Here is a 26,634-nt window from a genome sequence, read left to right as displayed (position 1 = left end):
TACTATAGATAGCTTAGATTAATATTTAGTGAATATAGTAGAAAATAAACAAGTAGGTATTGATAGCGGATTACTATAGGAAATTTATACTTAAGTCTTACTAAGAAGTGAATAAAGCTTTTCTAGTATTTAAGAAATTGAGATTAGAGCTATCTTTACTATTTAATAGATAGAGTTTAGACTAGGTAACTCTAGATATTATAAGAGATATAGTGTAGCTATTTAGTGTAGGCGTTATTGTAGTTCTCGCTTTAATATATATAGAAGTATAACTAACTTTTACAGAAAACTAAACAAAATCAAAATTACTACTCTAAGATTTAGATAATAGAATAAAAATAGACTAGAATTTAAAGAGAACGAAAGAAATAGTAATATAATTATTAATATACTAATCTTAGATCTTTAGTAATCTCATATAAGTTCTTATCTAGTATAGTACTATAGTATACTCTAAGGAACCTAATACTTCTACAATTCTTAAATTTCTATCTTAGATAAGAATTAATAAGGTTATTATTAATTAGACCTATATTCGTGCAAGATTTAGTAATATCTAAAGTTATTCTTAAAGATATAGTATAGTTAACGAGATTAGTCTACGCGGTATTACTAGAGATAGTATTATAGGAAACTAGAACTAGATAAGTTTTTTTACTTATACTTAATAACCTACTCTATATCGCGCTTAGATTAGAAGAATACTACTTGATAAAGTATATAGACTGTATCTAAACGTACTATACTTCTTTAAGAGTTTTTAACTTCTATTTTTTTTTTTGCTTTATCTACTCTTATTATTATTCTTTTGCTTCTAGGCTCTCTTAGTAGTACTCTTAAAGCTATTACTAGGCTTAGTGCCCGGCTCTACCTCTTTTACTTCTACTATATATCTCTTACCGCGCTAGCTCTAGATTTCTCTTTGAAAACTATAGATATCGCTCAAATAGTAATATAATAACTTTAAATTTTCTAGTTAAAAGTTATATAGAGAATATAAATAGGGTAAAAGTTAGATCTATATATTAATATATATTTTAATATAGTTCTATAATATATTACTCCTAGTCTATTACTATATTCTTAAAGATACTAGGAGTTCTATATCTTTTAAGTAGAATAGATAGAATCTAGAGCGAATAAGAATATAGTAATATATTATTATCTCGTATCTATATAAAGTTATATTTATAAGATACTCCTAGTAGTATATCTTCTATTTGTTCTTATTCTAGAACTACTAGAAATAAAGAAAGTAATAATTTAACTTACTTTCATGTTAGCTAAGCTTATAGGTAAGTTCTTTATAGTAGTAGATATAGATATAGCTAACTCTTTAGTCTCTTTATAGACTATTGATAATTAGTGTTAAGCTATATATAAGAGTAGATAAGATTATAGTTTACCTCTTTATTAGTTACTAGTACTTTTAAACTAGATATACTTCTCTAATTAGTTTCTTATTTAGTAGATGCAAGACTTTAATGTTAAAAAATAAGGATTACTTATAGCTTCTCTATTACTAATAACATTCTTATAGAAAGTATTATCTTAGTAAGATAGACGTGTTCTAGTATAACTTAGAATATATTCTAAGTAATATTTATACTTACTAGATTCTTAGGAAGCTCTTTTCCTTATAATAAAGTTTTCTAGTTCTACTTTTCCTAAATTTAATTAACGTAGTAATACTATAAAGCTTTATCTCTAATCTACTTCTAGTAGTAGAGAAGCTTTTATTTTACTATAGAGATAGCGTTTTTATTAGTATAATTCTTTATAAGTTATTTAACTTCCTTTTTAAGTTAGAGGAGTTCTAGATTCTATAAGATTAAAGCCTTTTTTTTTTTAGCTAGAAGAGTAGACGGAAGTCTATTTTTATAGAATTAGCTAATACTTTAAAGATACTAAATATAATAGATTTCAGCTAGCTTATCTAGAAAGGCTAACTACCTATTAATTAATAAAGTATTCGCAATATAGCTTTAGCTGAAAATATTAGAATTATCTCAATTTAGAAGCTCTAATCGCTTAGCTATAGTAGCTCTTTTTATAAGATATTTTAGTAACTTTAGTAGAGATTATAGGTAAGGAATTAAAGGCTTAGAATAGAAAGAGCTTACTATTAGTTTTATTAGTAGGATAATAGCGTATCGCGTGAATAGTAATTTAACTAAAGTACCTTAAGATTTATTCTATAGCCTATAATATCCTGTTAAATTTCACTATTATTAATAGTTTATTAGAGATACCTCTATATCTAGTAGCTGTTTGCACTATTAGCTTTTCTAGAGTAGATTCTTTCTACTAAAGCGGTAGTTTAGTTTCGCCTAAAGGGATTCTCTACTTCTATAACTATTTTAGAGACTTGTAGCTAAATAGAGCTTTATCTATAAAAGCGAGTATAAGTAGAAATATTACTATATTAAGTATAGGTATTTTGTATTCTATAAATAGAATCCCGAATCTATAAATTTATTAATTAGCTTAGCTATATTATACTAGGAGTTAAGGATAGTAAAGGAAATATTACTCTGTATCTTCTAGATTCTAATTATTCTCTATAAAGTACTAATTAATTTAGTATTCTATAGTCCATTTATTGTTATCTCTATTCTCTAGGCGTATAAAGAAGATCTTGATATTCTATATCAATTAGATAAATATATAAGAAGTTAAGATAGAGAAGTATATATACTTTATATTAAATTTCTTTATTACCTACCTTAGATATATTAGGAATAAAAGTATTGATTCTTATACTAGAGAAGTAGAAGAGTAAGATAGTAAAGGTAAGTTAAATTCTAATACGCTTATAAATAAAGACTAGGTTATTCTTAGTCTAAAGAGAGAAAAGTATATCAATTAGGTTGTGTCTTATAAAGAGATTTATTTCCTTCTTTCTATTCTTAATAGTGCTTTCCTTTAGTAAAGTATTACTAATCCACTAAAAAGGATTAGTAATAGTATATTAATATATTAATAGAATAGCTTTTTATCTTATAGATCTCGCTTCTATTCTTTAGATTAAATATAGTACTTATAATCCGCTTAAAGCCGCTAAAGAATATTTCTACAAAGTTCTTTACTAATAAGATAGTAGAGGAACTAGAAAGATATCTAACTAAAGAACTAATATAGTATTAGATTAGATTCTTTATAGTTAGAAGATTAGAAGTAGGATTCTCCTTAGAAAGATACTCTAATTCCTTAATATCTTTATATGCTATATATCTATTTAGTAGATTAGTATAGTTACTACGCTATAATAGAATATAGATAAGCTCTTATACTCTTTATATAAGTCTAAACCGCTATTTTAAAACTTAGTAGAAATGTTAACAATACTATCCCTATTCTTAATAGAGTTATACTTCTAGTAAGCTCCTCTTTAGTAGCTACTAGTAGCGGTATAAGCCTAGCGCTCTTAAGGTGTAATTTTCTTTCTAGCTATATTACTAGTTTTTGTATAATAGCTGCGTGATAATAGACTAAAAGATAGAGTAGCTAATAAAAATAGAGCTAAGAGAGTTAGAAAGAAAGCATAGGGGTAGCTAGACGCTTCTCTTTTATTTAGAAGGCTAGTAGTATAGCTTCTTTAGCCTTAGGATCTATATTAGGCTCTATTTCCGAAACAGCGCTTGAAAGAGGGCTAGAAGGAGCTATAAGTGAGGTAGTAGGTGGTGCGAGTGATAGATAGGTAAGTATAGGTAAGCGAGAGTGAGCATTACCTAGCTCACCTACTTAAAGTAGTACTCTACTATAAGAGGCAACGACGACGAGCTTGTAGATATCTAATAGATATTTGGTCACCCAACTACTAATCCACCGATTCAAAGCTTATGTGATGGCAGAGCGGACGGGATGCCTAGTATTCGTTGATCTATGGCTGTATGTGCTTGACTGAAGCGCGCTTTATAGTATATATAGTAAGTAAAAAAGCCGAGATTCAAGCATGAACCGGGGTATGATTCAGCCGTAGTGCAGCAAGTGTCAAACAAGTTCGTAAATGGTTCCCCGGTAAGAGAGGATGTCTGACAAACACGACGCGGCAATGGGATAAGCACTCAGTCCAAGCAAAGGAGGAGGGAGATGAGGTGGATAGATGATAGTTCAGGTCAGACACGGCAGAAGTCCTCTGCAGTAATCAAGATATAAAAAGGCAAGGTCTTGAGTTGCAGCTCAGCACCATATACAATACAATCGCACCTTGTGCTTTCGGAAAGTTCAAGCTATATGCTGAAAACAAGCCTCGATATCAAAATGTCTATCGCCCGAAGAGTCCGTTGCTGCTGCATGGAACGCTACTCGTGGCCCTGGAGGTGGATAGCCTAAGCACACAGCCTATAGATAAAAGGCACTTTCAGTGGTTGGTGCATCAAAGAGCGAAACAGCTGGACATCTTTTACTTTCTATTGTACAGAATTGTCTAGTTGCTCCGCAGATGACACGATCATGAGTCCAATCCGATCGTGAATGCGGTATCAGATAAGCTGGAGCAAAGCTGCCGTAACAGTCTTTTCGGTTAATCTTTGGTCCGCCTTGACTACTACCTTGCAAAACTGCATAGATGTAGCTAAGTAAATAAGCAGCCGGTCTGGTTTGTTCTGATGACTGAGGCCAAGTTCGACCCAAGACGTCCCGCTCGTAGCAACCAGGCCTGATTGAGTACAAGTTAACTCAGATTCAAGTATCGGGGAACTCAATCCAAACTTACGTCAATATCAGCCTCAGAAGGATTCTGCTCTCTGCTAAGCAAAAACAAGGTTGAGAAATTGGAAGTCTGAACGATGGCCCAATCATCTTCATAATCTGATTGACCGTCAGTCTTGCTCCGCAAACGATGGAAGTGATGGCCTACATTGAACGATATAATTCGGACCGGGACACTCTGCAGGAGGCTGGCCAGGGAATTGGACTCTGAACACGCCCTCGTCTCCGTAGATCTCATCTGCTGGGGAAGCTGTGCCTTGGATGGTGATGCTCTGATTTCCCACTTGGCAGCCGTTGAATACATTGACGGTACCATTGTCCTGACGGAGAAATAAGCTGGGGAAGTACATCATGCTTCGCAGGAAGGAAACAAACGTTGAGTGCATATTCGGCATAGATGCAAGAGCAGCCTGCAGTAAACGGAGCTCTGGTCCCTGCTACTTGGTACCATCGGCCTAAGTATTCTTCGAGCTCGAAGTCATCGTCGGCCTCCGGGTAGAAACATTGCCTGGAGACAGCATTGAATTTAGAATCCATTGCATCCGTGGAATGCAGATGAAAGGCTTACCCATCCCAATGGGCGTCAACCACTGTACGGTTGAGATCTAAGGATTCACGGATGGTTTGTCGAGGAGCCAGTAACGGCAAGGCTCCCGCAGCCAGCGCCCATGAGAGAAGAATAGTAGTGGTGAGCATTTTTTCGATTGATCGATCGCGCGGTATTTCTGGTTGAGCAGTAAACGTCTTAGAACATGTATATTCTTCGGTCTAAATGCAAAATCCAATCCCGTTTTTCGACTGACAGTTAATCTTATAAGTATTCATATTTAGTGGTGACGTGGGCCGAGTCGCGTACGCGAAGCCACAGCAACAAAAGGATCTTCAAGGCCTGCGAACACGGATGGCATGATTTTACGTGATACGCATGCACGGCATGGTCATAGTCTTGAAAGCCCTAAGTGCAGTACCTACACTCGCACAGCCCTTACATTCTTGCAGCAAAGAACTTAGAAAGCCATCATGTCAAAACGTGGGGAAATATGGTGAAGGAGTTCTTAGCTGGACCCCCGTAAAGCGACGCCCAACCGACATCTGCAGCAGCCGACCAAATCCCGCCTACAGATCTCGCCAGCCGAAGATTATATCTAAGATTATATGTAGTGACGGTTGATACAGCCCTGGCTAGAAGTCGCCTCGGTTTGGCGGAAAACACCACACTAATCTCTAGACACCTCCCTACTACCCCAGTATCACCGCCCAACACCCTTCATCAAAATCGCCGCCAACTCCATCACACCCCCACATCACCTCCCGCTCCGCCCATCCCCGAAGCGTTCCCCTTCATAAACCCGCCCCGGGATCCTCTGCACCCTCAAGCACCACCCCCTCCTCCGTGACCCTGAATCCAAAGCCCCAGCCCATCATTCCTAGCCCCTCACTCACCTCCCTCCCCCACACCTCCCTATCCCATCCATTGACACTAGCCCAGAACCGCCCCTTCTGAACAACCTCCTGCCTCTTCCCCCGCTCGCTCAACGCCTCCTGCACCGCCATCTCCGGCGCAAACGGCGGCACCACCGCTCTGGCCAGCACAAGCCGCAGCGTCGGCAGACGCGCCATCGGGCCGGGCAGCGCGGGGCGGAGGGATGGGATGTCGCGCCGCGAGGAAGGCGCGAAAGAAGGGGCGGGAGAGGGGGAGAGCGAGACAGTGGTATACAGCACCGCGCAGTCGAAAATCTGCTGCAGCCGTCGTAGATAGCGCGCTAGCTGCGTCCACGGCATCGTCGTGCCTGGTACGGCACTCGCAGCTGCGGCACCGTCACTTGGGTCATGGAGACGAGAGCCTAGCTTCGCCATCTCCTCCTCCGCGCGCATGGGCCAGTAGAACGCGCTCGCGCTATCGAGGATGACGCTGTGCAGCGGTCTGTGGCTCGAGTGGTGCGCCGCGGCGTCGAAGAGGTAGGTCGGGATGGCGTTGAGGGTCGCGAGGAGGGAGCCCATGGACTGTGGGCGGTAGACGTGGACGTGTTTGAGGCAGCCCAGGATAAGGGTTTCGAGGTCCGGGGCGGGAAGGGCTGGCTTTTGCTGCGCCTGTTGGCAGGCTACGACGTGGGCTTTGAGGATGGCGACGAGACGGGGGACAGAGAAGCGGTTGTCGGTGTCGAGGATGACGACGGTGTTGCTGGTGCCGTGGAGTGTGATGTCGGCGTAGGTTTGGGGAAGGATGGCGTGGATGGTCGTGAGATAAAGGAGGTGCGTCTTGCCGCTGCCGGGGGCTGTGGAAGTGAGCTCAACAATGGGGGGCTTGGATTCATGTTTCCGGGCTCGCAGCTGAGCTGGACCATGGTGTGATGGAGAGCTCGAGCGGTCGGGGACATGGTGCTGAGCTGTGATTGTCGGGTGCTGGAAGGCGTGGAGGAGGCGGTCGAGGGGTGGGATACCGATTTGTGATTGCACATCTGCGTTATGGAGTGCTCGCAGAGAACGTAAGAGCTAGATAGCACATATCAGTATCAAGTGATGGTGGAAGGGTGATGACATGACTGAGGCATACCTCATCCAGACTCTCCTCTTGAACCTCCCCCAGCAACCTCCTCCCCAGATTCTCCGCACTCATCTTGTCCTTCCTTCAATACCCTCCCCTATCATAGAACCTGTCACGAAATCCCGCATCCCGAGCTCTTGTCCTTTTTCCACTTGCCCGCTGCCCGAAAACCTTACAGCATCAACAGCGAATGGCACCCCCCGTAGAGACCTTTCCACCCTCCCAACTCCCCGCACGCGTCAATATCACTACGAACGGCAAAGTGCGGAAGCCTCCGGTCAGGCTGGAGGAGTGCGCATTAAAGGAGCTGCAGCAGTATGATTGCAGAGTCGAGAATCAAGGAACCCGAAGGGCGAATATCGTGTGTACGCCGCTGGTGCGGCTGTTTCGGAGGTGAGAATTAGATGTGCGGAGGAGGCAAAGACGGGCTGATCAGGACTTAGGTGTGCTAATGGTTTGACGGTTGAGACGACGTCGTGGGAGGGTCCGTTGGCGGCTACAAGGAGAGGGCAGGTCGTGGAGAGGTGGTGAAGCAGAGACGCAGCTCCGCGGTTCGACGTTTGGCGCGGTTACAGCATTTGGAGTGGGTGGCATCACGATTGGAATCATCACGCTGGTTGAAACAGGCGACGGACATCTGGTATCTCTTGATACCCAGAATCCTACAATCTGCGTACAGACCGCCTATGAAGTGACTCGTCATCAACCCCAAACTCCAAGCGATGCATCCGGAAACCTGAGCTTCCGTAAAGGAACTTGAGATCCTCTTGCAACGCCGAACGCCTCGCTAATTATGCAGTCAAAATCACCGCGACCTCTCCAAGCTGCCGAAGTCCAGTTTCCCAGGTGATGTATGTTACCTGCCCGTCAGGCCTCTCCTCCAATAGCGACTCTCATAGTTGACCAGAACCCCATCCGTCCCCGGCTCAAGTGACTGACTGTCCTCCCCAGGTCTCGCATCTGTGGTCCCATCCCAGCCAAAGTCCTCAGCCTCCGCAGTTCGCCTCCTGTCTTCTTCGTCCTCTTGCATCACCGCCTTCAACGTCTCCTTCCACACTTCCTCACTGCGCCTGTCGCTCGAAATGCGCCTTCTGACCTGGTGCCCGCTCTTGCTGGCCGCCATCAGCTTCCGCAGCGCCTGCTCTGCCAGTACGCCCTCCTCAGTCGCGCGCTCTCGTATTCGACGGGGGTCCGTTTCGCGCGCCGTGAAGACGGGCTCGGCTTGCCATGTGTGTTTGCTTGGTAGGTTCGGAAAATGGGCGGGAATGTAGTGTCGCTTAGCTTTCTCTTCAGTGCCTGCTAGCTTAGGCCCTAGCACAGGATCCAGGTTCGGCGGCGGAGGCTCTGCAGGTGGCGGAGGGGGTATCGCAGGCAGAAGTACCGATGGCGGGATGGGCGAATCGAGGTAGCGATAGAGGGAGGCGGAATGAGGGATGCCCTGCTGCGTGAGCGCGCGCGCAAAGTCTGCTGGTGTAGGTTGCGTGCGGCGGCTGGTGGTCATGGACTGTCGCGCATGCGAGAGGAAGCGGAGCATGTCTGAGCTGCGCCGTCAACACATGCTGCGCAGACAGGTTTGGTGCTGCTGAGCTCGGCAGAGAGCTACGTACACTCTTCTACCTCTGCACGGAAAGCCTCCAGCGCGCTAGGCTTGACACTGTCGAAGCCGACGGCGCTTAAGCTGATGGATATTGCGCGCAATAGCTGACTCTGAACGAAGAGCGCATCCTGCGGTGCGAGGGAGGGGTCCACGTCGGAGGGCTGCTTGTGTCGCAAGGCATGGTGGTGTATGCGTCGCCGTTTCGAATGCGCGAAGCTGTCGGCTTCAGGGGCTGATCGCTTCATGATGGGGTGTTGGGCGTGAGCGCCAGGCTCTTCGTGGGTGTGCCGACCAAGTTAATGGCGGTTGCTGTCTGGAGCGCTTTCCCTGTGAACAGCCCGAGGGTGAAGTTGACCGCAGTGACTGGCTGACTAAGCTTCGAGCCAGAGCCGACGACAACTCGAGCTCTACCACGACTACATCAGACCACCAGCGACCCGTAACCTCACAAACGCAACTCGCAGACAACGTTCAGGCAAACTCCGCAATGCCTATCAAACCAATCACCGGCGTATGTCATCCACTTTGCGACTACTCAATCTGCTCGCTGCTCATCAGCTTGACTGACCCCCTCCCAGATGCTCCGCAAGGGCCTTGTCCTCGACCTCAGCGTTGCCCTCGGTATGCCATGTTCCCAACCCCTCCCCCCCGAGACGCTGTTGCAAGGCAGTCGAATTCGTGCAATCGCGCACCAACTCCCAAACTACTACTAACAACCTCCTACAGGCCTCGGCGCCTCCGCCGGCTACTTCTGGTGGTACGGTAAGTAACCAGCGAGCCGCCGCCATGCCGCCGTATCCCACACTCGAAGACACGCTCACGTTGTGCTAAAGGCTATCACGTCCCCGCTGTCCACCACCGCGATCTCTTCTACGCCAAGCTCGAGGACCAGCGTGCGGAGGATCTTGGGACGGTGTAAAGCAATGGCCGGAGGGATCCGCACATGGGTTGAGGAGAAGGCATTTGTGGAAGCAGTGGCATGTGTACCGTGTACTTCATAAGCCAGCAGCAAGGTGTTCAAGCCGATGGATGTCCGCAGTGCCAAGCATCCCGTCAACCTGTTTCCACGCTTGTCTCTGGAAGATTCTCTAAGCCATGCCTCTGTTCCATAAGGTCTATTCCGTACTGTTTCTTTACAATTGCAGTGGTCGCGCCTTTCTTCTTGTGTGTTCTTGCTCAGTTTCTCTACATGAAAGTTACGAGCCTCAGCCTTTGGTGGCAGACTATATCTTCACTCAATGAAAGTATGTTCAGGTCGACCAACGGATCGCCGAGATTCCATGTCTTGCCGTGTCAACCCCGCATGATGCGTGTTAATATACTCCATATGTCGTCTTGGCATTGCGGTCGCTGGTACAGTCTCGACGTTGTTGATGCCGGCCGACCGACTTAGCGAAGCCGTCGAAACGTATTTGTTCGGTTTACAACTGCCTTGTAGATACTCGAAGTGCGATCACGATGGCCGTTTCGCTCTTCGTATGCCTCAACAACGAACTTCTATTCCCTCATCGCTCACAGTAAGGTATTTCACGCCCTTGTACGGCTGTACGCCCGCCCCCAGCCCCCGACTCGCCTTCGTATCTACCGAAAGCCTTTCGACTTTGATTCCACTAGCCAACCATCCCTTGACTCGGAATGACAGTGTGGCCTCCGAGGGCATGAGCAGCGCATTCTTTCGCACCGCCTTCGCATCTCTCTGCTCCGCCGCCACCTTCATGTCCTTCTCATTCCCCTTCCTCGTGCTAGCGGCCTGGTAAGCGCCCATCGGTGCGGCATCATCATACTCCCACGTCTCCCCTTTCATTCCTGTCATCCCGCCGCCACTGTCATCAGCCGGCTCCTCGTCTTCAGCCATCCCAACGACTGTAGCCCTCAGCGTTGCCACCCCAGCGCCCACGCCCAGCAGCGCCGCAATATCTTTCTGCCCGACCCTCCACTCCAGCACCCGGTCCCCAGGCGCATAAACCGCCTCTCCCCGGTTCACCTTCAGCTCGACCAGATTTCTAACGCCCGGCGGGACCGGGACCCTCACCACCGCATCCGCAAGCGACGGGTTCGCCGAGTCCGCCTTCGTCGCCATCGCAAAGGGCAACGGTTTAGGACGCCCACCATTCCCGCCTCCAAACCCTCCACTCGCCGTCCCCAACGACGGGGCAAATGCCGCCGCCGACGCACCCGCGCCGCCCTTGGCGTTCGCAAACCGCGGGTTCAGACTCAAGCGGACCTCAAACTCGTCGCCCATACTCCCCAGCGCGGTGCTGACGTGCAACGTAGCAGGCAACCCGAGCCTCGCCTGCGCCTTCGTCGGATCAACGCCCTTTCCCAACTCGGCAAGGTACTCCCGGCCCAGCAAATCGGCTCCGTACCCCGCGAGCACGAACCGTCCGTCCGGCGGGACGAAACTCAGTTCCCCCGGCCGGTCCCTCCACCGCGCTAGTCTGACGCAGGGGTGGAAGACCGGGTTCTCGAAGACGCTGGTGATGCCGCCGCCGCCGGGCGCGGAGAGGATGAGGAGCAGGTCGGGGATGCCGCTTACTTTGGAGGTGAAGGCGATGGTGCCGGAGGCGCTGGCACAGAGGGGCAGGCCGGAGGGCGAGAAGGTCGCGCTGAGGGTCTCGAGGATGTCGACGTAGAGTTCGTTGGAGGTGTGGCGGACGTTATGGCGGCGCCAGGGGGGTGGGGCGGTAGTGCTGGTGGGGGGGGGGGGGGGGGGGGGGGGGAGGAAGGATGGGGTGGATGTGGGGCCACTGAGAGCGGGAGAGGAACTGTGGGGTGTGTTAGCAAAGTTTGATTCTAGTAACAGGCTTCTTCGAGAGGTGTTGAAGTGCTAGATGTGCAGCAGGGAAAGGAAAAGGGCATGAAGTACCTAGGCAGCCCCGCACTCCCAAGCAAGCTCTTCATCCAGCTCGGCGCCTCCACGACATCTCTCAGCGGGTTCGGTTCCGTAGTCGCGACGATACCCGCATCGCACATCTCGCCGAGCAGTTGGGCTACGACATCGTAGCTGCCCTCGATTTTGCTCGCCAGCAGTGGACTACCTAGGAAATCCTCCAATGCGTCGGCGACCCGGTGGAGGAACTCGGCCACGAGCAGGGGCTCGACGTCGTGGCTGCATGGTGAGAGGAAGAGGAGGCGATCTTGAAGTAGGGAGTGGAGGAGGGAGGGCGGGTTGGTGTTTGGGAGGTATATGAGGGAGGGTCGGGGGGACGCATGGGCTAGGTAGAGAGGGAGCAGGACGTTCGGGGAGGGTGGTCGGCCGGTATAGACATGGTCGAGGAGGAGATTGCTGGGAAAACATGTATCAGTGAGGGTGATAAGGTGGGGTGGTGGGGTGCAATACTTGTGTTCATCGAAGATGTAGAGGGCTTCTATGGCGCTCATGGTGTGTTCGTGCTGTCCAGAGCTCCATCAGTGCTTCTGGAATCGCATCGGCTCAGCTTGCGAGCGTTGAACCGCTTTTGTGTAGAATGGACGCCTTTGGAATCGAGTGTGAGTGACTTGGTGATGGGCTCAAAGTCAGCAAACTTGCCGTCCGTGCTCCATCCAGTTGAAGCTCTTGAGAGGTCTCTCACTTCAACGTATCACGAACAGCTTCATACGTGCTCGAGGGCCACTATCATCAGCCACAAACATGTCTCAGAGAGACGCAGCGACATTGTATCATCTTCAGCAGCCGCAAAAGCTAGACAAGGTCCTCGCGGAAGACAAGGCCCAATACGAGGATTGCACGCCATGTAGATTGATGGGCAAGCACACCCCCTCTGCCACAACCATGGCCTCGAGACTAATGTAAGATCAGGAGCTTCCGCCTTCATCGGCCTCGGTGTCTACAGTTACGCATCCGGCAGCTACCAACTACGCCAGCAACGGGCGGCGCTACTGCAGAGTAAATCAATGTTCGGAATGCGATCCAGGCAGGCAGGCATCACAGGCATATCGGTGATTTTAGTTGGGTTAGGGGTGTACAGGCTAGTGAACTGAAGAATATCCGTGGAGTCAAAGGAAGGGTCGGGCGAAGCTGTGATGCATTGATGGCGTTAGGGAGCTAGGTACGGTACGTCCTTTGCATCTTCATCAAACGAACGCTTCAAAACCAATTCGCGATGCAGTAGCTGATCCCATATAGTGGCGCCGTTTCTGGCACATACCCATCTTCAGTACGACTGCGGGAGTTGAGCCGGATTTCATTCTTGGGAACGGGTCGTCAGGCTTCTCGATAATTCTGCATCCAAGAGACGTACCTCTTGCGGCTCCACGGAGAGGCTGTTCTCGCACAAGCATAAGAGCGAGCGGAAATGCAAGCCGAAGGGGCCAGATCCACTTGGTTACCAGCAGCGGCCGCTCTCTTGCCTGTTCTATGGCCGGGACGATGTCAACCGCAGTGGTGTTGACCACGAGAGAGTCCAAGGCTCTTGGACAGGACGTCGTGCGAAGACTGATGCACGCCTCAATGCCGACGACAGTGGGATCTATCGAGACGAAGCCGTTCTGAGTGGTAATGTAGACATGGGATCACGAAGAGGGATGTCGACGCAAGACGCAAGACGCAAGTGGTTACTAATAATACGAGTTGTAAAGAATAACATGGTTCTTGCTTTGAAGCCAAGGAAGTGTGTGGCAAGACCTCAGATTTCCAAACGATACCAGCCCACTTGCGCTCCATCTATACCCCTCGTTCCATCGTTTCGCATAATTCTTGCCCGCAAAGCTCATTCCAGCTTCAGCATCATGATGGCATGGCGTGGTCTCCTCAATAACCCCGCTCTACGCGGGTTGCAGTCCGTGATTTCTGCTCAGCTCTATCACTCGTGTCAGCCGAACGGCTAAGGTGCATATACAGGACGATGCAGCAGCTTACCGGCCGCGATCTGCCTGAGGGTTCTGTCCAGACTGATGGCATAGACGACCGTCGCACCAGCGATGGCTGAGGTGGTGACGGTCGTGATAGTCGCGAGGACACTGTTAAGATCGAGCGCCCACGGATCAACCGGCTGAGGAAGGGGGCAGCATTGTCCCACATCTGCAGGCCCGGCGGAGGCGCAGTAAGCTGCGTGCTGAAGGATGAGTACCGCTGTGACGATGGGTGCAGTCTTCATCTTGGAGGTGATTATTGCGTGTCTATTAGGTCGGGAATTGAGAGAATAAGGGTTTGATGAAGTGAATTAGCAGGTGAGCAAGATGAACAGCAGGGGACTGTCTTATGAGTACAGGCCAAAGTCTTCAAGCTCGGATCCCTCATCGCGACAACTTTGGAAGTGAAAGTTGAGCTCGCCATTAGAAAGTCGGCCGGGGGAATTGGTTTAGCTAGATCTCGAGGCCCGAGCTTGCGGGTTTCCCGTCACTTTCGAGTTACGGAGGGCCGTACGTCTGGGTGCGATTCCTCTCCTTGCTGCGGTTCCTTGGCGCACCGAGATCTGGGGAAGGAAATGGGGGACCCCGCACTCCTCGAACGTGGCACCCACCGCATTGGTCCAAAGCCCTGGGCCTGGGGCTTGCCGCTAGGAAATTGTGTGGTAAAACTTCTCAGTGGGGAGGCTGTGTTCGCCTGGTTAGGTTGACGGAGTGGTTCCAGGAACCACTCCGTCAACCTAAAACCACTACGTTAACCTCAATGACGGGCGTTTCTTCACCATCTGCCCACCAGCTTTCAGCTTAAATAACTTCTTCAGCTCGGAAATCACCAAGATGCCCTCAATCCCTCTGACCCCATTCACACAGGTGTCGCCATGTCTCAGGACAAGAACATGCAACCCCTGCTGCGGAACGCGCAGGTCCGATTGTGGGAGGTGAAGGCAGACCGTCACAAGGGCACTTTGGAGGGCCGGTGGAAGGAGCGAACACAGTTCTCGATCTACCCGGGACCGCCGAAGCTTTTATTTCATCCCAAGGCCCTCCAGCTACACAAGATCAAGTGCTATTTTCAGCCAATTGGTCTCCAAAATCTTATGACTTCGACTACTTTTCGGGCAGCAGCCACTGACACCTCCTGGCGGACACTGTCCAAGCTGATACACCCGCCAGGGGTTGGTGATCAATACCGCCTGCCACCATTTCGCCTGCAGCGAATTGACATGATCTCTCCGGCAAAGACATGTGCAGCGGCGCGCCCAACTTTTGACAAGCTTCCAAGGGTGATGCTTCCATGGATTACGATGGCAGGTTATAGTAGTGACGAGGGATCACTAGGCGCGGGTCTATCTGCCACGATGATGTCGCCTCACGGTTCAATGTGAGCTCCGACAACTTCTCCAGTCCGCGCAACCACTCCTTCCACAGCTCCAGGATGAGTGTCAGATCTGCTTGCGAAGAGCTTTACACCACGCGGATACGCGACCGCCGCTTACTATCCGGCCACGAACTCAACACCTATCCACAGAACCACGGATTCTCGCACCGTTCAATCCCTATTTGATACGCATGTAGTTGTCATTTAACGTACCAAAAAATCCTGTTCCCTCGATACCCCGTCTTGTAGAGATGACCCCTTCTTGCGGATACCTTTTATTGCTTTTGTGCTGTTTAGCGTTCCTGTTTTTACGATGCATCGGAGGACACGATTACGGAAGGTCATGACTGGAGAACCTTTTGGGCGTTGGGCAGGTGATGTCAACGCATTAAGGCTGGCTGAGCGCTAGCGGGTTTCATTGGTTGCGTAGGAAGCGCGCATTTCGTATCTTTGGTTCTTTTGTAATAAGACAAAGCATCTTTGGGCGGCTTGCGAGGTGTTCTGAGCCTTCCATGCTTCGCTTGGAGGCTGTATCTACCGTACAGGTACTTGGCTAGAGTATAGAACGTCATCCGTTGGCAGCATTTGCGGAACCCACGGCAGGTGACTATCCCAAGCTGAACACTCTCGTCCTCAGCTTGGCTGCTGTGGCTTTTGAGCCTGTGTTGTAGACGGCTGTTCATGCCACCTTCTTCTCGGCGTTAAGCTTCCACTGTTTGCGAAGGCTTTAATCCACCGTGCTTACTCTGCATAGTGCGGAAGATGAACACCGATACCTAACTTTTCAATCTTAGAGTTAGGGCAGTCTTCCAGTAAGGTATCCTGCGATGTCAGTCTTCAATATTCCGTTCGTGCATCTGCAACTGCAGCTAGCGAGCACTTTTGGTCTGCAGCCGACATCTTTGTGGACCATGGTAAAGGCATGAAGAGACTTGCAGACTGCACTTCATCGACGGCGGAACACATCACAGTCCGCATACACATCACAGGCGATGGAACAGGCACTTAAGCCTCGCTTTTCAACCAGCAACATTCTCCGCAACCCTCTCACCCTGCATTCCCAGCACACCTCCCGCCCTCTCCGCGCTCTCCGTCGGTGCCGCGAAGATCTTAGCAATCGCCTCCACGGTCGTATTCCCCCCACTAAGCACCACCCCAATATTCCACCCCTCCTCCCCCGCCTCCCTCTCCACCAACCTCCTGAACTCCTCATTATACAACACCGTCGCCAATCCCACAACAGCGCTCGGCTCCACAAACACCTTCATCCTCTCCAGCACCAACCTCATAGCATCCTTAATCATCTCCTCACTAACCGCAAACACGCCGCGCACTTTATCCTTGTTACTAATAACCTTCCACGGAATCTTGCCGACAGGCGTCCTCAGCCCGTCCGCAATCGTCAAGCTCTTAACCGTCGTGACTCTGCGGGGCGGGTTGGCCGCTAAGCCCTTCCGCGCGTCGTCGGCACCCTCGAACGAGGGCTCCGCGCCGAACACCCGGATCCCGGTCCCGGACAGTGCGGTCGCGACACCAGAGAGCATGCCACCGCCTCCGCAAGGCGTGATAACTGCATCCAACCCCTCATGTCTCCGTTCCCTGCCGTGACGAACGCCAAGCTCAGGTTTCTTTCCCAGCAGATCTTCGACTTGTGCTTGGAGCTCGAGGCCCATGGTCCCTTGGCCGAGAATGATGTCGGGGTGGTCGTAGGGCGGGACGAGGACGGCGCCGGTGCGCTCGATGACTTCTGCCACGACGGCTTCGCGCTCTTGGGAGGTCGAGCCGCTGAAGATGACGGAGGCGCCGTAGGATTTTGTCGCGGCGATCTTGGAGGGCGTGCTTATGGTTGGCATTACGATGTAGGCGGGGACGCCACGGGTGCGGGCGGCGAGGGCGAGGGCTTGGGCGTGATTGCCTGTGTGGTGTAAGCATATGTGAAGTTAGCGGTAATTGTTTGAGGGGGTTCTGTGCGAGGACTGCGAGGGTAGTGTGCAGGTGGCACTTTGCTGGAAGTCTTATGGCATGGCCGCGTTGTGGTTGGCCATAAGGATTAAAAGACATGAGCGAACCTACCTGAGCTATGGGTCACAACGCCCTTCTCCAGCTCTTCATCACTCAGCCGTGCAAGTGCATGGAACGCCCCTCTCGCCTTGAAGGCGCCAATCTTTTGGTAGTTCTCGCATTTGAAGAAGAGCCTTATCTTCGGCTTCGCTGGCGTTTGACCGTCATAGATGGTGCCTTTGAGCGCTTCCGGTGATTGAGGTGTCGATGCAAGCTTTGAAAGTGTTGTTGACGTATCGATGGGCGTCTCATGGATGTGTGGTTTGATAAGCTCATGGGCTTCCTTAACGGAGGAGCGTGTGAGGGGCCGGGTCTGTGATATGTCAGCCATTGTGGTTATAGAAATTCCAACCGGGGCTTTTTCGCGGTGCGAAGATGTCGATCAAGTGCTGCCGACGGCGTGATATCAATACAATGTACAGATAGCTCAGACTATAGCACCATCAACGCACCTCAGGACGGCGCGGATGCTTTCGAGGACGGCCGCTCCTCTTCGGCCGCTTTGAAGAAGCGTCTACTTCCGCAAGAAGCTCTTGCAGGTTGTTGGAGCCATTGATGCTCTTCCTCGTATTAGATACGATCTTGCGCGCCGCCTCCGCTGATACGTTGGCCTCCTTGGCGATCTGACTATATTTGAGCCCGGAATCGCGTAGCGCAATTACTGCGGCCTTTTGCGTGCCAGTCAGCTCCTTTGAGCCTGGCTTCCGGCCTCCGCGATGGTGGTTTGGCATAGTTGGAGCGTGATATAATTAATCATAGTCGAGGTGACGTTGGTTATCACATATCACAGTATCACGTGACTCTGTGGAAGTGGCTTTGGTGTCGAAATTCCATGGCACCGTTTCAACCGGCACAACTGGCTCTGATGCGGTAGCCGCAAAATCTTGATTACTGCATAACATGGACGGCATCACGTCAATCGGCTTGAGTCTCAATGCGGTGAGCAAAAGAGTCGAGATTGAAGCGGCGTCGAGCACACCTGCACACCTGCACGTGTAGAGAACCTGAGGCCGTGAGTGTATATTGTACTACGGTTTTACAGACGTGTCGCCCATTTCGGGCGGCCGAACCGGCAACTCTAGAGGCAGCTGGTTGTACTTGTCTGCCGGATTCTCAGGTGCGCCCCAAGGCTCCGGATGAGATACAGCACTCTTGTACGCCTTCGCTCTCCGCCGCTCCCAGAAATATAGACCTAGTGCAGCCAAGAATGCGATTCCTAGCGTTGCTCCTACGCCAGCGCCTATTGCCACCTCGTGACATGTATCAGATGCCAGACGAGCTGTGCTAGCTGCCGTTGTTGTGACCACCGATGGTGCTAAACTCGACGGCGTTGACAACAAGGACGACGTTGCGGATCCCGTTGACACTGCTGGCGGCATATAGACGGAGGCGAACATACTATTGGGAAGTATAACGTCTTCAGCTACGATGCCTGATGTGCCATTGGCTAAAAAGCAGCGGATCAGTATTGGCATTGCTCGTTGCGGGGCCACTCGCCCACTTTCTACATACCGCAGCAGTAAGTAGCGGGATTGTTCGCACTGGCTCTTCCCGTCAGTCATAAACGCTCTCACACCGCCGCTCCATACCCACATACCAAGGCGTCACATCAGCATGCTCGTCATCTGGAGCTGTGAAGCACTTCAGCATCCCTCGGACGACCAGCCTACAGCATCATGGCGACGGTTACTGACTGTCTCTGCATGTTGGTGAGCACCAGTTGGATGACCAGTCTCGGTCCGTGCAAGCTCCGCGATCGATACTGAAATCTTGCAGCCAGATGCAAAGGCCGGTGGAGAGGCATGCCGCTAAGGAATCGCCTCTACAGCACATGCTGTAGGATTCCTGTGGGTTGCAGGCGACGTACCCGGGCGCAGGATCACCTGCGTACGTGCGGATCAGCATCTCGTTCAGCTTTCAGTTGCTCCAAGGCTTGATACCATTCGGCCAGTAGCATGTTTGAGCCATAGCCTGTAGAGCGGATAGCAGAACAACGATAGGAAGCCGCTTGCTGATGAAGCGCGTCATGGTATCTGAACGACACCGCCGTCTTTGACTGACGATTGAGAAAAAGTGAACAATCCCGGACAAAGCCACTTGATTCTTACGTGGAATATAGGAGGGGACCGCTTCTCAAGATAAAGTCTCTGGCCGGACAAGGCTGGATCTCGGCCTTGGAGCGACATGCCAGCCAGATCCAACACCTGGCCGCGTCTGATGGGTAGTCTGCATGGTGGCTTTCTGGTGTTACAGACGATCTCTTCAGGTACTCGTGAGCTCAAAATGCTGAGAAGGCGCGGTAGACGCGCTGTTGACCACTCAGCTTTCGAGGCAGCGGCCTAGCATACATGCCTGACATTGACGGCACCTGCAAACTACCCATCGGACACGGCCAGGTCGTGTGCTGGTGTGATGATGAGCAAATATAGCGCTGACTTGGATGCAAGCCCCTTACCGATGCAAGCTGCGGCTGTGTTTTGGGGGCAGAAAGATTCGTCAGCTGAGTGAACGTGGTTGCTCATTGGCCCGCAGCAAACACTTCGCCAAAGTCGCACGGCGCTCGCAAGGATCGAGGTCAACCCTCCCACGCGTTCCTGGCGTGACGGGAAGCCTAGAGCCTACATATGTGCAAGTCACGACTACCATACATCCAGCAGAAGATCATACGGGATGGAAGCAGCAAGCTCAAAGTCCGCACCACAACCCGCCAATTGATATGAATCCATACGTTCTAACAAGGCTTTCGGATCTTAATAGCAGGTGGCGGCCTCCGCTCAAACATTTCAAAAGTGGCTTCTGAAAGGCATCCATACAAACTCAGTAGAAGTGCTGAGGAAACAAAATTTGCCGACGCCGTTGAACGTCTACGAACTGTTCGACAAGCTTGCGAGAATCGTCTGTCCCCTACAGCTTCAAGATTCCTTGCCACCCAGCCTGTTATGCGTCGTCTTCCCACGGCATACGCTTGGAGAAAAGCTCCCTACCGCCGCGTCCACCTTGCCACTGAAGGAGCTCCTTCACAGCACTGTCGTCAAGCCCCTGCTCAGTCGGCTTTCCAAACTCAGCTACCCAGCGCTTGAAAGCTTCTTCACACTCATCCCAGCCTCGTTCTTTTCGCTTAAGACTATGGGCCAGCTTGGTGCCGTAGAGGTCGTTCAGGAACTGGCCGTAGGCGTTGATCTCTTCGCCGCGTTTCGTAAGTTCGAGTTCAGAATCTACGAGAAAATCGTCAGCCAGGTTGGGGTCGGCTATGTAAGCTAGAAACAGAGGCAAGGATATCCTACATGACATGATCGGATCGATCCCTTGGACTTGGAAGCGGTGTTCTGGCCAACGGATGGCGCGCGCGTGAAGAGCCTAGAAGTCTCTTAGCAAAGACGAAGGCTTTTATCACTATGCATGTCTTATTAAGGTCAGATACGGTGCCCGGCAGAATCCTTTAGTTACCGTAGCGCGAGAGCGGACAGCTTAGGATACCAGATCAGACCTTAAATAGCTTTCCATATTCAGTTCCCGGGCCGCGAGGCAATCCAAGGTCATCCGCAGCACTAAAAGGAACAGCGGCGGAGGACTTGGAGTTCGCACGTACCATGAAGCGCTTGGCTTTGAACGCATGGGTAACAACTCGCACACTTTTCGGATAGCAGCCCCACGCCTTCCTGAAAGCGATGATACTAAACAGCAGGTTCTGGTAACTGTCGGTAGCGTGCTCCTCCAGCAGAATGCGGGACTTCCCACGGAGACTGAGCAGAAGGCTTATTTGATGCTCTCCGGAGGTCTGCCGCAGCACTCCTCGCGCAGCATTCCAGTAACTGGCAGCTTCAGATAGTGGACGAATACTTCTTTCTGTTTGGCCGCCGGAGAACACCAGGACGCAGTCGTCTGCTGATTGGCCATGCAGGATGGCTTGCAGACCAGCGAGAATGTGCTGAATGAAGGTCTCGTGTTCACCGGGTTTAGCGAAGGGTGAGCGCTGGAAGGGCTTTAGATGCCAGTTGGATTCTAGGTATGGGTTTGCAAGGTTGGGATCTGATTCGTGTGGCAGGATTGGATTTGGACCATTTGGTACGTAGAACGCATGGCAGCAGACTACAATGAGGGTTGTCGGAACTGCTGTAGCTTCAGCGACTGCGTGACTTGCCATGACGCTGCTTCGCCTGCTGGGTAAACAACAGTGGTATGATAAGGCAGAGTACCACTTGGAGACGGTGATCCGAGATTGAGCCGGAAACCAATTACTGGCTCAAGATTTTCCAGAGTAGATAACTACATCAGAAACCGTGCTAGTGGGTTGTCCTTCGTGTTCAATGTATGGGTCGTTTGTCTCCCTTGAAAGGTTTCTTTTAGATTATTTAGAGATTGTGCGAAGCATCGGGTGATTTCTCTTTACCTGGTCGTACCATGTTTCGGCTGCAAATGGATGCCTCCAGCTTGAAGAAGGCAACTGCAATTAAGAAACTCGACGAGAAAAGGATTATCTGAGAGCAGAATGGACGAAAGGATAGCATACAGCAGTTCAGTTTTCTGCAAACATCGGAAGCAATGGGTAAAGGACCTCAACCAGACCGAGAGACTCTTACACAGATTATATGTTGATTATTCTAGCCGGGCGGCTTCGACCCTTCGAACGAAGGAAGCGATCTGGTTTCTGCCTGGTCTACATAAATACCTCACACGGCTAAGAAGGAGTTATCGATGGTGCCCCTGTGGCTGGCCGAGGAGATACATGCACACGCTAAAGCAATCTCCGGCTACTCTTTTGAGTCACGTGCAGACGATTTGAGTGGTTCGGTGGATTATGCTCTTGTCCAGTAGAGCAGCGTCATGGGTATCCATGGACAACCCATCTTTTCTGGAGCTGTAGTTGCTCGTAACCGGTGCATAGAAGTGGATCATTGATGTTGAGCGGCAGTGCGGCTTCGGCTGACAGCGGGCTCGCCGACGGGACGGTGGCCAGGCACAGCCGCACCTTGTGCAGGAACGCTTTGCTCGAACGAGCATGGAAAGGTGTTCGTGTTCCCCAAGGAAGTTTCGTGAAAGAAAATAGCGTGCTGACTACGCTCAGAAGGCGATTTGCGTTATGAGGAGCTGAACGATGGGAGCGCTGCATACGGGCTATTTCGAGATGGAGGCACAGATGTGGCGTTAACCGCCTGTAACCTCAAAGAACATCGGTCAGGCGCATGTGCTTGTGCAGCAGAGGCAGCGTGGCTTGTTGAAAGGAGGCAGACTCGCTTTCAGCGCATGTGTCTTCCCTCCAGTAACCAAGTGCTGACGTTGCCGTTTGCCCGGATCTCCTGCACAGGCCGTTGACTATTGAAAGGGGGTGTTTCTGGTGTCCGAGACGTGCCGCAGACCAACGAACCGGCGGCCGCGCGACCCTGAAACTCAGCCCTCCTCCCGACAGCTGCGCCAAGCCGCTAACCCCGTGCGAAATCCTTCTCCACCCGCTTTCAGCGCGCGACAACACTGGGGCCAAACCTCTCTCTCCTCTATCAAACCTCTACTTCCTATCCTCACTTTCCTAGCATCACTTTCATTGATCTTTCGACTTTCGCCGCCCTACTCCCATTCGTTGACCGGAATTCCACAAACCTAGAGTCGGCGTGGTCGACCTTTAGCAGTCTACCAGTATGGCCTACCAGGGACACCATGGCGGCTACGGCGATGGACACAGGATGAACGACTTGCCTCCCGGGGGTGTACGTTTACGAATATTCTGAGAACTTGTTGTCTTTACTGACCTCTCGACAGCAATACGGCCATCCAGATACTCGAGGTCACGACTCTGAGGACGAGGAGGTCGAGCGCTCGCTCCTCCACCCAAATCCCACAGGCGCTCGCCCTGGACCCTTCGACGACCATGACGACCACTCGCATATGGGCCGCAGTCGGCCTGATTCCACATACAGCCTGAGCGAGACGTACGCCCAAGGTGCAACTCCTGCTCCCAGCTACCGAACCGGTGGCTACGCAGACGGCCCCGAAGTATACTCTGGTCCTCAGGAGACCCTACAAGGGTATGGAGGGCCTGTGGATGACCCTGCAGCCTACGGTCATCCCGGCAGAGCGCCATCGCCGTACGCCAGCAGCGAGACCGGCTCAACAGAGGCATGGCGGCAACGAATGCAGCCTGGCGGTGCAGCCGCTCAGGCAACGGGCGCAGCGGGTCTCAAGCGCGCTGCTACGCGCAAGGTCAAACTTGTCCAGGGCTCCGTCCTGAGCGCCGACTATCCAGTTCCCAGTGCCATCCAGAATGCCATTCAGGCGAAGTACAGGAACGATCTCGAGAGCGGCAGCGAGGAGTTTACTCACATGCGATGTTTGTCTTCCAGCGAGATGTATTGGGAGAGCATTTGCTAACTGTCGGCAGATACTGCCGCAACCTGCGATCCGGCCGAGTTCACTCTGAAGAACGGCTACAACCTCCGACCGGCTATGTACAATCGGCATACTGAGCTTCTCATTGCTGTCACTTATTACAACGAAGACAAGGTTCTGACCGCTCGGACCTTACATGGCGTGATGCAGAACATCCGCGATATCGTCAACCTGAAGAAGTCGGAATTCTGGAACAAAGGCGGTCCAGCATGGCAGAAGATTGTCGTCTGCTTAGTGTTCGACGGGATCGATCCTTGCGACAAGGGCACACTCGACGTACTGGCGACGATCGGCATCTACCAAGACGGTGTCATGAAGCGTGACATTGACGGCAAGGAGACCACGGCGCACATTGTAAGTTGGAAAATCGTAAAAGCAAGCCTTTGATACTAAGACCAAGTAGTTCGAGTACACGACTCAGCTGTCCGTAACGGCCAATCAGCAACTCATTCGGCCGCATGACGACAGCCCAAGCACCTTACCCCCAGTGCAGATGATGTTCTGCCTGAAGCAAAAGAACAGCAAGAAGATCAACTCGCACAGATGGCTCTTCACAGCCTTTGGGCGCATCTTGAACCCCGAGATTTGCATTCTCCTTGACGCTGGAACCAAGCCCGGCCCGAAGTCCTTGCTCGCTCTCTGGGAAGCTTTTTACAACGATAAGGACCTCGGTGGCGCTTGCGGTGAAATCCACGCTATGTTGGGTAAAGGGTGGAAGAACCTCCTCAACCCACTCGTTGCAGCACAGAACTTCGAATACAAGATCAGCAATATTCTCGACAAGCCGCTCGAGAGCTCTTTCGGGTACGTCAGTGTGTTGCCCGGTGCCTTTTCGGCTTACCGTTTCCGCGCGATCATGGGCCGGCCGCTCGAGCAGTACTTCCACGGTGACCACACACTCTCCAAGCAACTTGGAAAGAAGGGTATCGAGGGCATGAATATCTTCAAGAAGAATATGTTCTTGGCCGAGGATCGTATTCTCTGCTTCGAGTTGGTTGCCAAAGCCGGTTCCAAGTGGCATTTGACCTATGTCAAGGCTTCGAAGGGTGAGACCGATGTGCCTGAAGGCGCAGCAGAGTTCATCGGCCAACGTCGGCGATGGCTGAACGGCTCATTCGCCGCCAGCATCTATTCCCTCATGCATTTCGGCCGGATGTACAAGAGCGGCCACAATATCATCCGCATGTTCTTCTTCCACATTCAGATGCTCTACAACGTGTTCACAGTTTTCCTCTCCTGGTTCGCATTGGCCGCGTTCTGGCTGACAACTTCCATCATCATGGACCTGGTGGGCAAAGCGCCAACCGAGAAGGATTTGGCAATCAACCCGAAGTTTCCCAATGCATGGCCGTTCGGAAACACCGTCACTCCAATCGTTAACACGGTGCTGAAGTATCTTTATCTGGGCTTCTTACTACTCCAATTCATTCTCGCCCTAGGTAATCGCCCCAAGGGCTCCAGATGGACATATATCACCTCGTTCGTGGTTTTCGGTGTCATCCAGCTATACCTCATCGTCCTGTCGATCTACCTAGTCGTTCGAGCTTTCACCAATCCGGACACCAAAGCTTTCGACACCGACTCAACCGAGGACTTTGTTAGATCATTCTTCTCATCAGAAGGCGCGGGTATCATCATCATCGCTCTTGCCGCCACCTTCGGTCTCTACTATGTCGCCTCCTTCCTCTACCTAGATCCATGGCACATGTTCACTTCGTTCCCACAGTACCTCCTCATCATGTCCTCCTATATCAACATCCTCAACGTCTACGCTTTCAGCAACTGGCACGACGTGTCGTGGGGCACCAAAGGCTCAGATAAGGCGGATGCCCTGCCTTCGGCCAAGACGGAGAAGGCAGCCGATGGGAAGCACACCGTCATCGAGGAAGTAGATCTACCCCAAGCGGATATCGATAGCCAGTTCGAGATGACTGTGAAGCGGGCTCTGGCGCCGTATCAAGCGCCCAAGGAGAATACTGAGAAGACGCTCGAGGACTCGTACAAATCCTTCAGAACGCATTTGACGACCGCTTGGATTTTCTCGAACGCGCTGCTGTCGGTTGCTATTACGAGCGATAACTTCAATCAGTTTGGCTTTTCGGTAAGTTGAGGCTAGCCTGGTTTTGAACACGGGCTTGTGCTAACGGTTTCTACTAGTCTGGTGCTTCAGCGCGTACCGCCCGCTTTTTCCAGATCCTGCTCTGGGCTACGGCTTTCCTTTCTCTCATCCGTTTCGCGGGCTGCCTCTGGTTCTTGGGCAAGTCAGGCATGCTGTCCTGCTTCGCCCGCAGATAGGGTGGATCACGACTTGGCTCTCAAGGTGCGATGCCCCCATGCGTCGAGTGTACCAAACTATAGGCGAGTCCAGAAGGATAGGTATGGCGTCCGGCGAGCAAGATCAGGAACACTGGCTGGCCAGGTGTGTTATTTCGCCTGGTTGTTCATCCAGCGTAGAAATATATAGTGTATCTGTTGGCACCACTTCGATCTGCCGCACGGGTTTGTTTGATCTTCGGACTTTTGGTTTAGCGAGCTGCGTAGAGTTGTAGCAATACATTTAGAGTTGCCATCGATCTTGTGCCAAAAAAAAATCCAACCATGCCGCTCGGTTCCCTATCGCACGAAGCTATCTCGTCATCCCCTTCTTGATCCTCTTCTCATCGAGGATATCTTTGGACGGATCCGGAGTTGCAAGCCTCAACGTGAAACTTCTCTTCCGGAATTCGCTAGCTGCTCACGAACGGCGCTGTGAGCTTCTCCCTCTTCCATTCCGCCGTCTTAAATGCTGTCCTCCTAGCAGCAGCCCAACTGCACGGGCCGTCTTAGTACGCTGCCCACAGTTGCTGTCTGCATCTTGTCAAGCGGTGATGGCAAGGCCATACGATAGCCCCATGGATTCAGACGCTCCCTTCGATCCAACCTTCAGCCCTTTACTTAATGATGTTTACTTGGGAGGGGATACCGCTCTAAAGTTCCGGGACGGAATAACTAAGCTCCGGACCAATTATAGAGCCGCCGAAGACTTGCCGGCTATCTAGAACGCCAAAAACCACATCCTCAACCAGCACCAAAGCCACCACTAACTCACCACCTATGCCAAGCCGTCCGACG

At 50.9% G+C, this 26,634-nt stretch overlaps 11 protein-coding genes across 11 annotated transcripts; 2 read left to right on the top strand and 9 right to left on the bottom strand.

The window, feature by feature from the left end:
• Positions 1-4,717: 4,717 nt before the first annotated feature.
• On the bottom strand, positions 4,718-5,250 carry W97_08783 (uncharacterized protein; the record flags this gene model as incomplete). The annotated part of the gene is made up of 3 exons (XM_007786650.1): positions 4,718-4,812; positions 4,862-5,033; positions 5,089-5,250. Coding segments are annotated over 3 exons (429 nt in total), but the record flags the coding sequence as incomplete, so codon positions are not given.
• Positions 5,251-6,054: 804 nt separating this feature from the next.
• On the bottom strand, positions 6,055-7,330 carry W97_08782 (uncharacterized protein; the record flags this gene model as incomplete). The annotated part of the gene is made up of 2 exons (XM_007786649.1): positions 6,055-7,206; positions 7,268-7,330. The coding sequence occupies 2 exons, from the start codon at positions 7,328-7,330 to the stop codon at positions 6,055-6,057; spliced, it is 1,215 nt and encodes a 404-aa protein (XP_007784839.1).
• A 784-nt stretch (positions 7,331-8,114) lies between these two features.
• Positions 8,115-9,100, bottom strand: W97_08781 (uncharacterized protein; the record flags this gene model as incomplete). The annotated part of the gene is made up of 2 exons (XM_007786648.1): positions 8,115-8,794; positions 8,866-9,100. The coding sequence occupies 2 exons, from the start codon at positions 9,098-9,100 to the stop codon at positions 8,115-8,117; spliced, it is 915 nt and encodes a 304-aa protein (XP_007784838.1).
• Positions 9,101-9,342: 242 nt separating this feature from the next.
• On the top strand, positions 9,343-9,774 carry W97_08780 (uncharacterized protein; the record flags this gene model as incomplete). Its single annotated transcript, XM_007786647.1, has 4 exons — positions 9,343-9,366; positions 9,434-9,476; positions 9,582-9,617; positions 9,689-9,774. The coding sequence occupies 4 exons, from the start codon at positions 9,343-9,345 to the stop codon at positions 9,772-9,774; spliced, it is 189 nt and encodes a 62-aa protein (XP_007784837.1).
• A 564-nt stretch (positions 9,775-10,338) lies between these two features.
• On the bottom strand, positions 10,339-12,236 carry W97_08779 (uncharacterized protein; the record flags this gene model as incomplete). Its single annotated transcript, XM_007786646.1, has 3 exons — positions 10,339-11,620; positions 11,722-12,141; positions 12,196-12,236. 3 exons carry the CDS (start codon positions 12,234-12,236, stop codon positions 10,339-10,341), a joined length of 1,743 nt encoding a protein of 580 aa, XP_007784836.1.
• A 1,383-nt stretch (positions 12,237-13,619) lies between these two features.
• On the bottom strand, positions 13,620-13,951 carry W97_08778 (uncharacterized protein; the record flags this gene model as incomplete). The annotated part of the gene is made up of 2 exons (XM_007786645.1): positions 13,620-13,654; positions 13,714-13,951. 2 exons carry the CDS (start codon positions 13,949-13,951, stop codon positions 13,620-13,622), a joined length of 273 nt encoding a protein of 90 aa, XP_007784835.1.
• A 2,149-nt stretch (positions 13,952-16,100) lies between these two features.
• W97_08777 (uncharacterized protein) lies at positions 16,101-17,473 on the bottom strand (the record flags this gene model as incomplete). Its single annotated transcript, XM_007786644.1, has 2 exons — positions 16,101-16,996; positions 17,155-17,473. 2 exons carry the CDS (start codon positions 17,471-17,473, stop codon positions 16,101-16,103), a joined length of 1,215 nt encoding a protein of 404 aa, XP_007784834.1.
• A 112-nt stretch (positions 17,474-17,585) lies between these two features.
• On the bottom strand, positions 17,586-17,873 carry W97_08776 (uncharacterized protein; the record flags this gene model as incomplete). The annotated part of the gene is made up of 1 exon (XM_007786643.1): positions 17,586-17,873. The coding sequence occupies one exon, from the start codon at positions 17,871-17,873 to the stop codon at positions 17,586-17,588; it is 288 nt and encodes a 95-aa protein (XP_007784833.1).
• A 297-nt stretch (positions 17,874-18,170) lies between these two features.
• Positions 18,171-19,170, bottom strand: W97_08775 (uncharacterized protein; the record flags this gene model as incomplete). The annotated part of the gene is made up of 5 exons (XM_007786642.1): positions 18,171-18,589; positions 18,655-18,683; positions 18,740-18,773; positions 18,837-19,025; positions 19,083-19,170. The coding sequence occupies 5 exons, from the start codon at positions 19,168-19,170 to the stop codon at positions 18,171-18,173; spliced, it is 759 nt and encodes a 252-aa protein (XP_007784832.1).
• Positions 19,171-20,079: 909 nt separating this feature from the next.
• W97_08774 (uncharacterized protein) lies at positions 20,080-21,286 on the bottom strand (the record flags this gene model as incomplete). The annotated part of the gene is made up of 3 exons (XM_007786641.1): positions 20,080-20,357; positions 20,427-20,499; positions 20,732-21,286. 3 exons carry the CDS (start codon positions 21,284-21,286, stop codon positions 20,080-20,082), a joined length of 906 nt encoding a protein of 301 aa, XP_007784831.1.
• A 1,489-nt stretch (positions 21,287-22,775) lies between these two features.
• On the top strand, positions 22,776-25,633 carry W97_08773 (chitin synthase G; the record flags this gene model as incomplete). The annotated part of the gene is made up of 4 exons (XM_007786640.1): positions 22,776-22,844; positions 22,897-23,464; positions 23,516-23,877; positions 23,927-25,633. The coding sequence occupies 4 exons, from the start codon at positions 22,776-22,778 to the stop codon at positions 25,631-25,633; spliced, it is 2,706 nt and encodes a 901-aa protein (XP_007784830.1).
• Between the last annotated feature and the right edge of the window lie 1,001 nt (positions 25,634-26,634).

Source organism: Coniosporium apollinis (assembly GCF_000281105.1).
Source record: "Coniosporium apollinis CBS 100218 chromosome Unknown supercont1.63, whole genome shotgun sequence".
NCBI lineage: Eukaryota > Fungi > Ascomycota > Dothideomycetes > Coniosporium > Coniosporium apollinis.
Note: the sequence above shows the minus strand (reverse complement) of the source record. Positions and strands in the feature narration are given on the sequence as shown.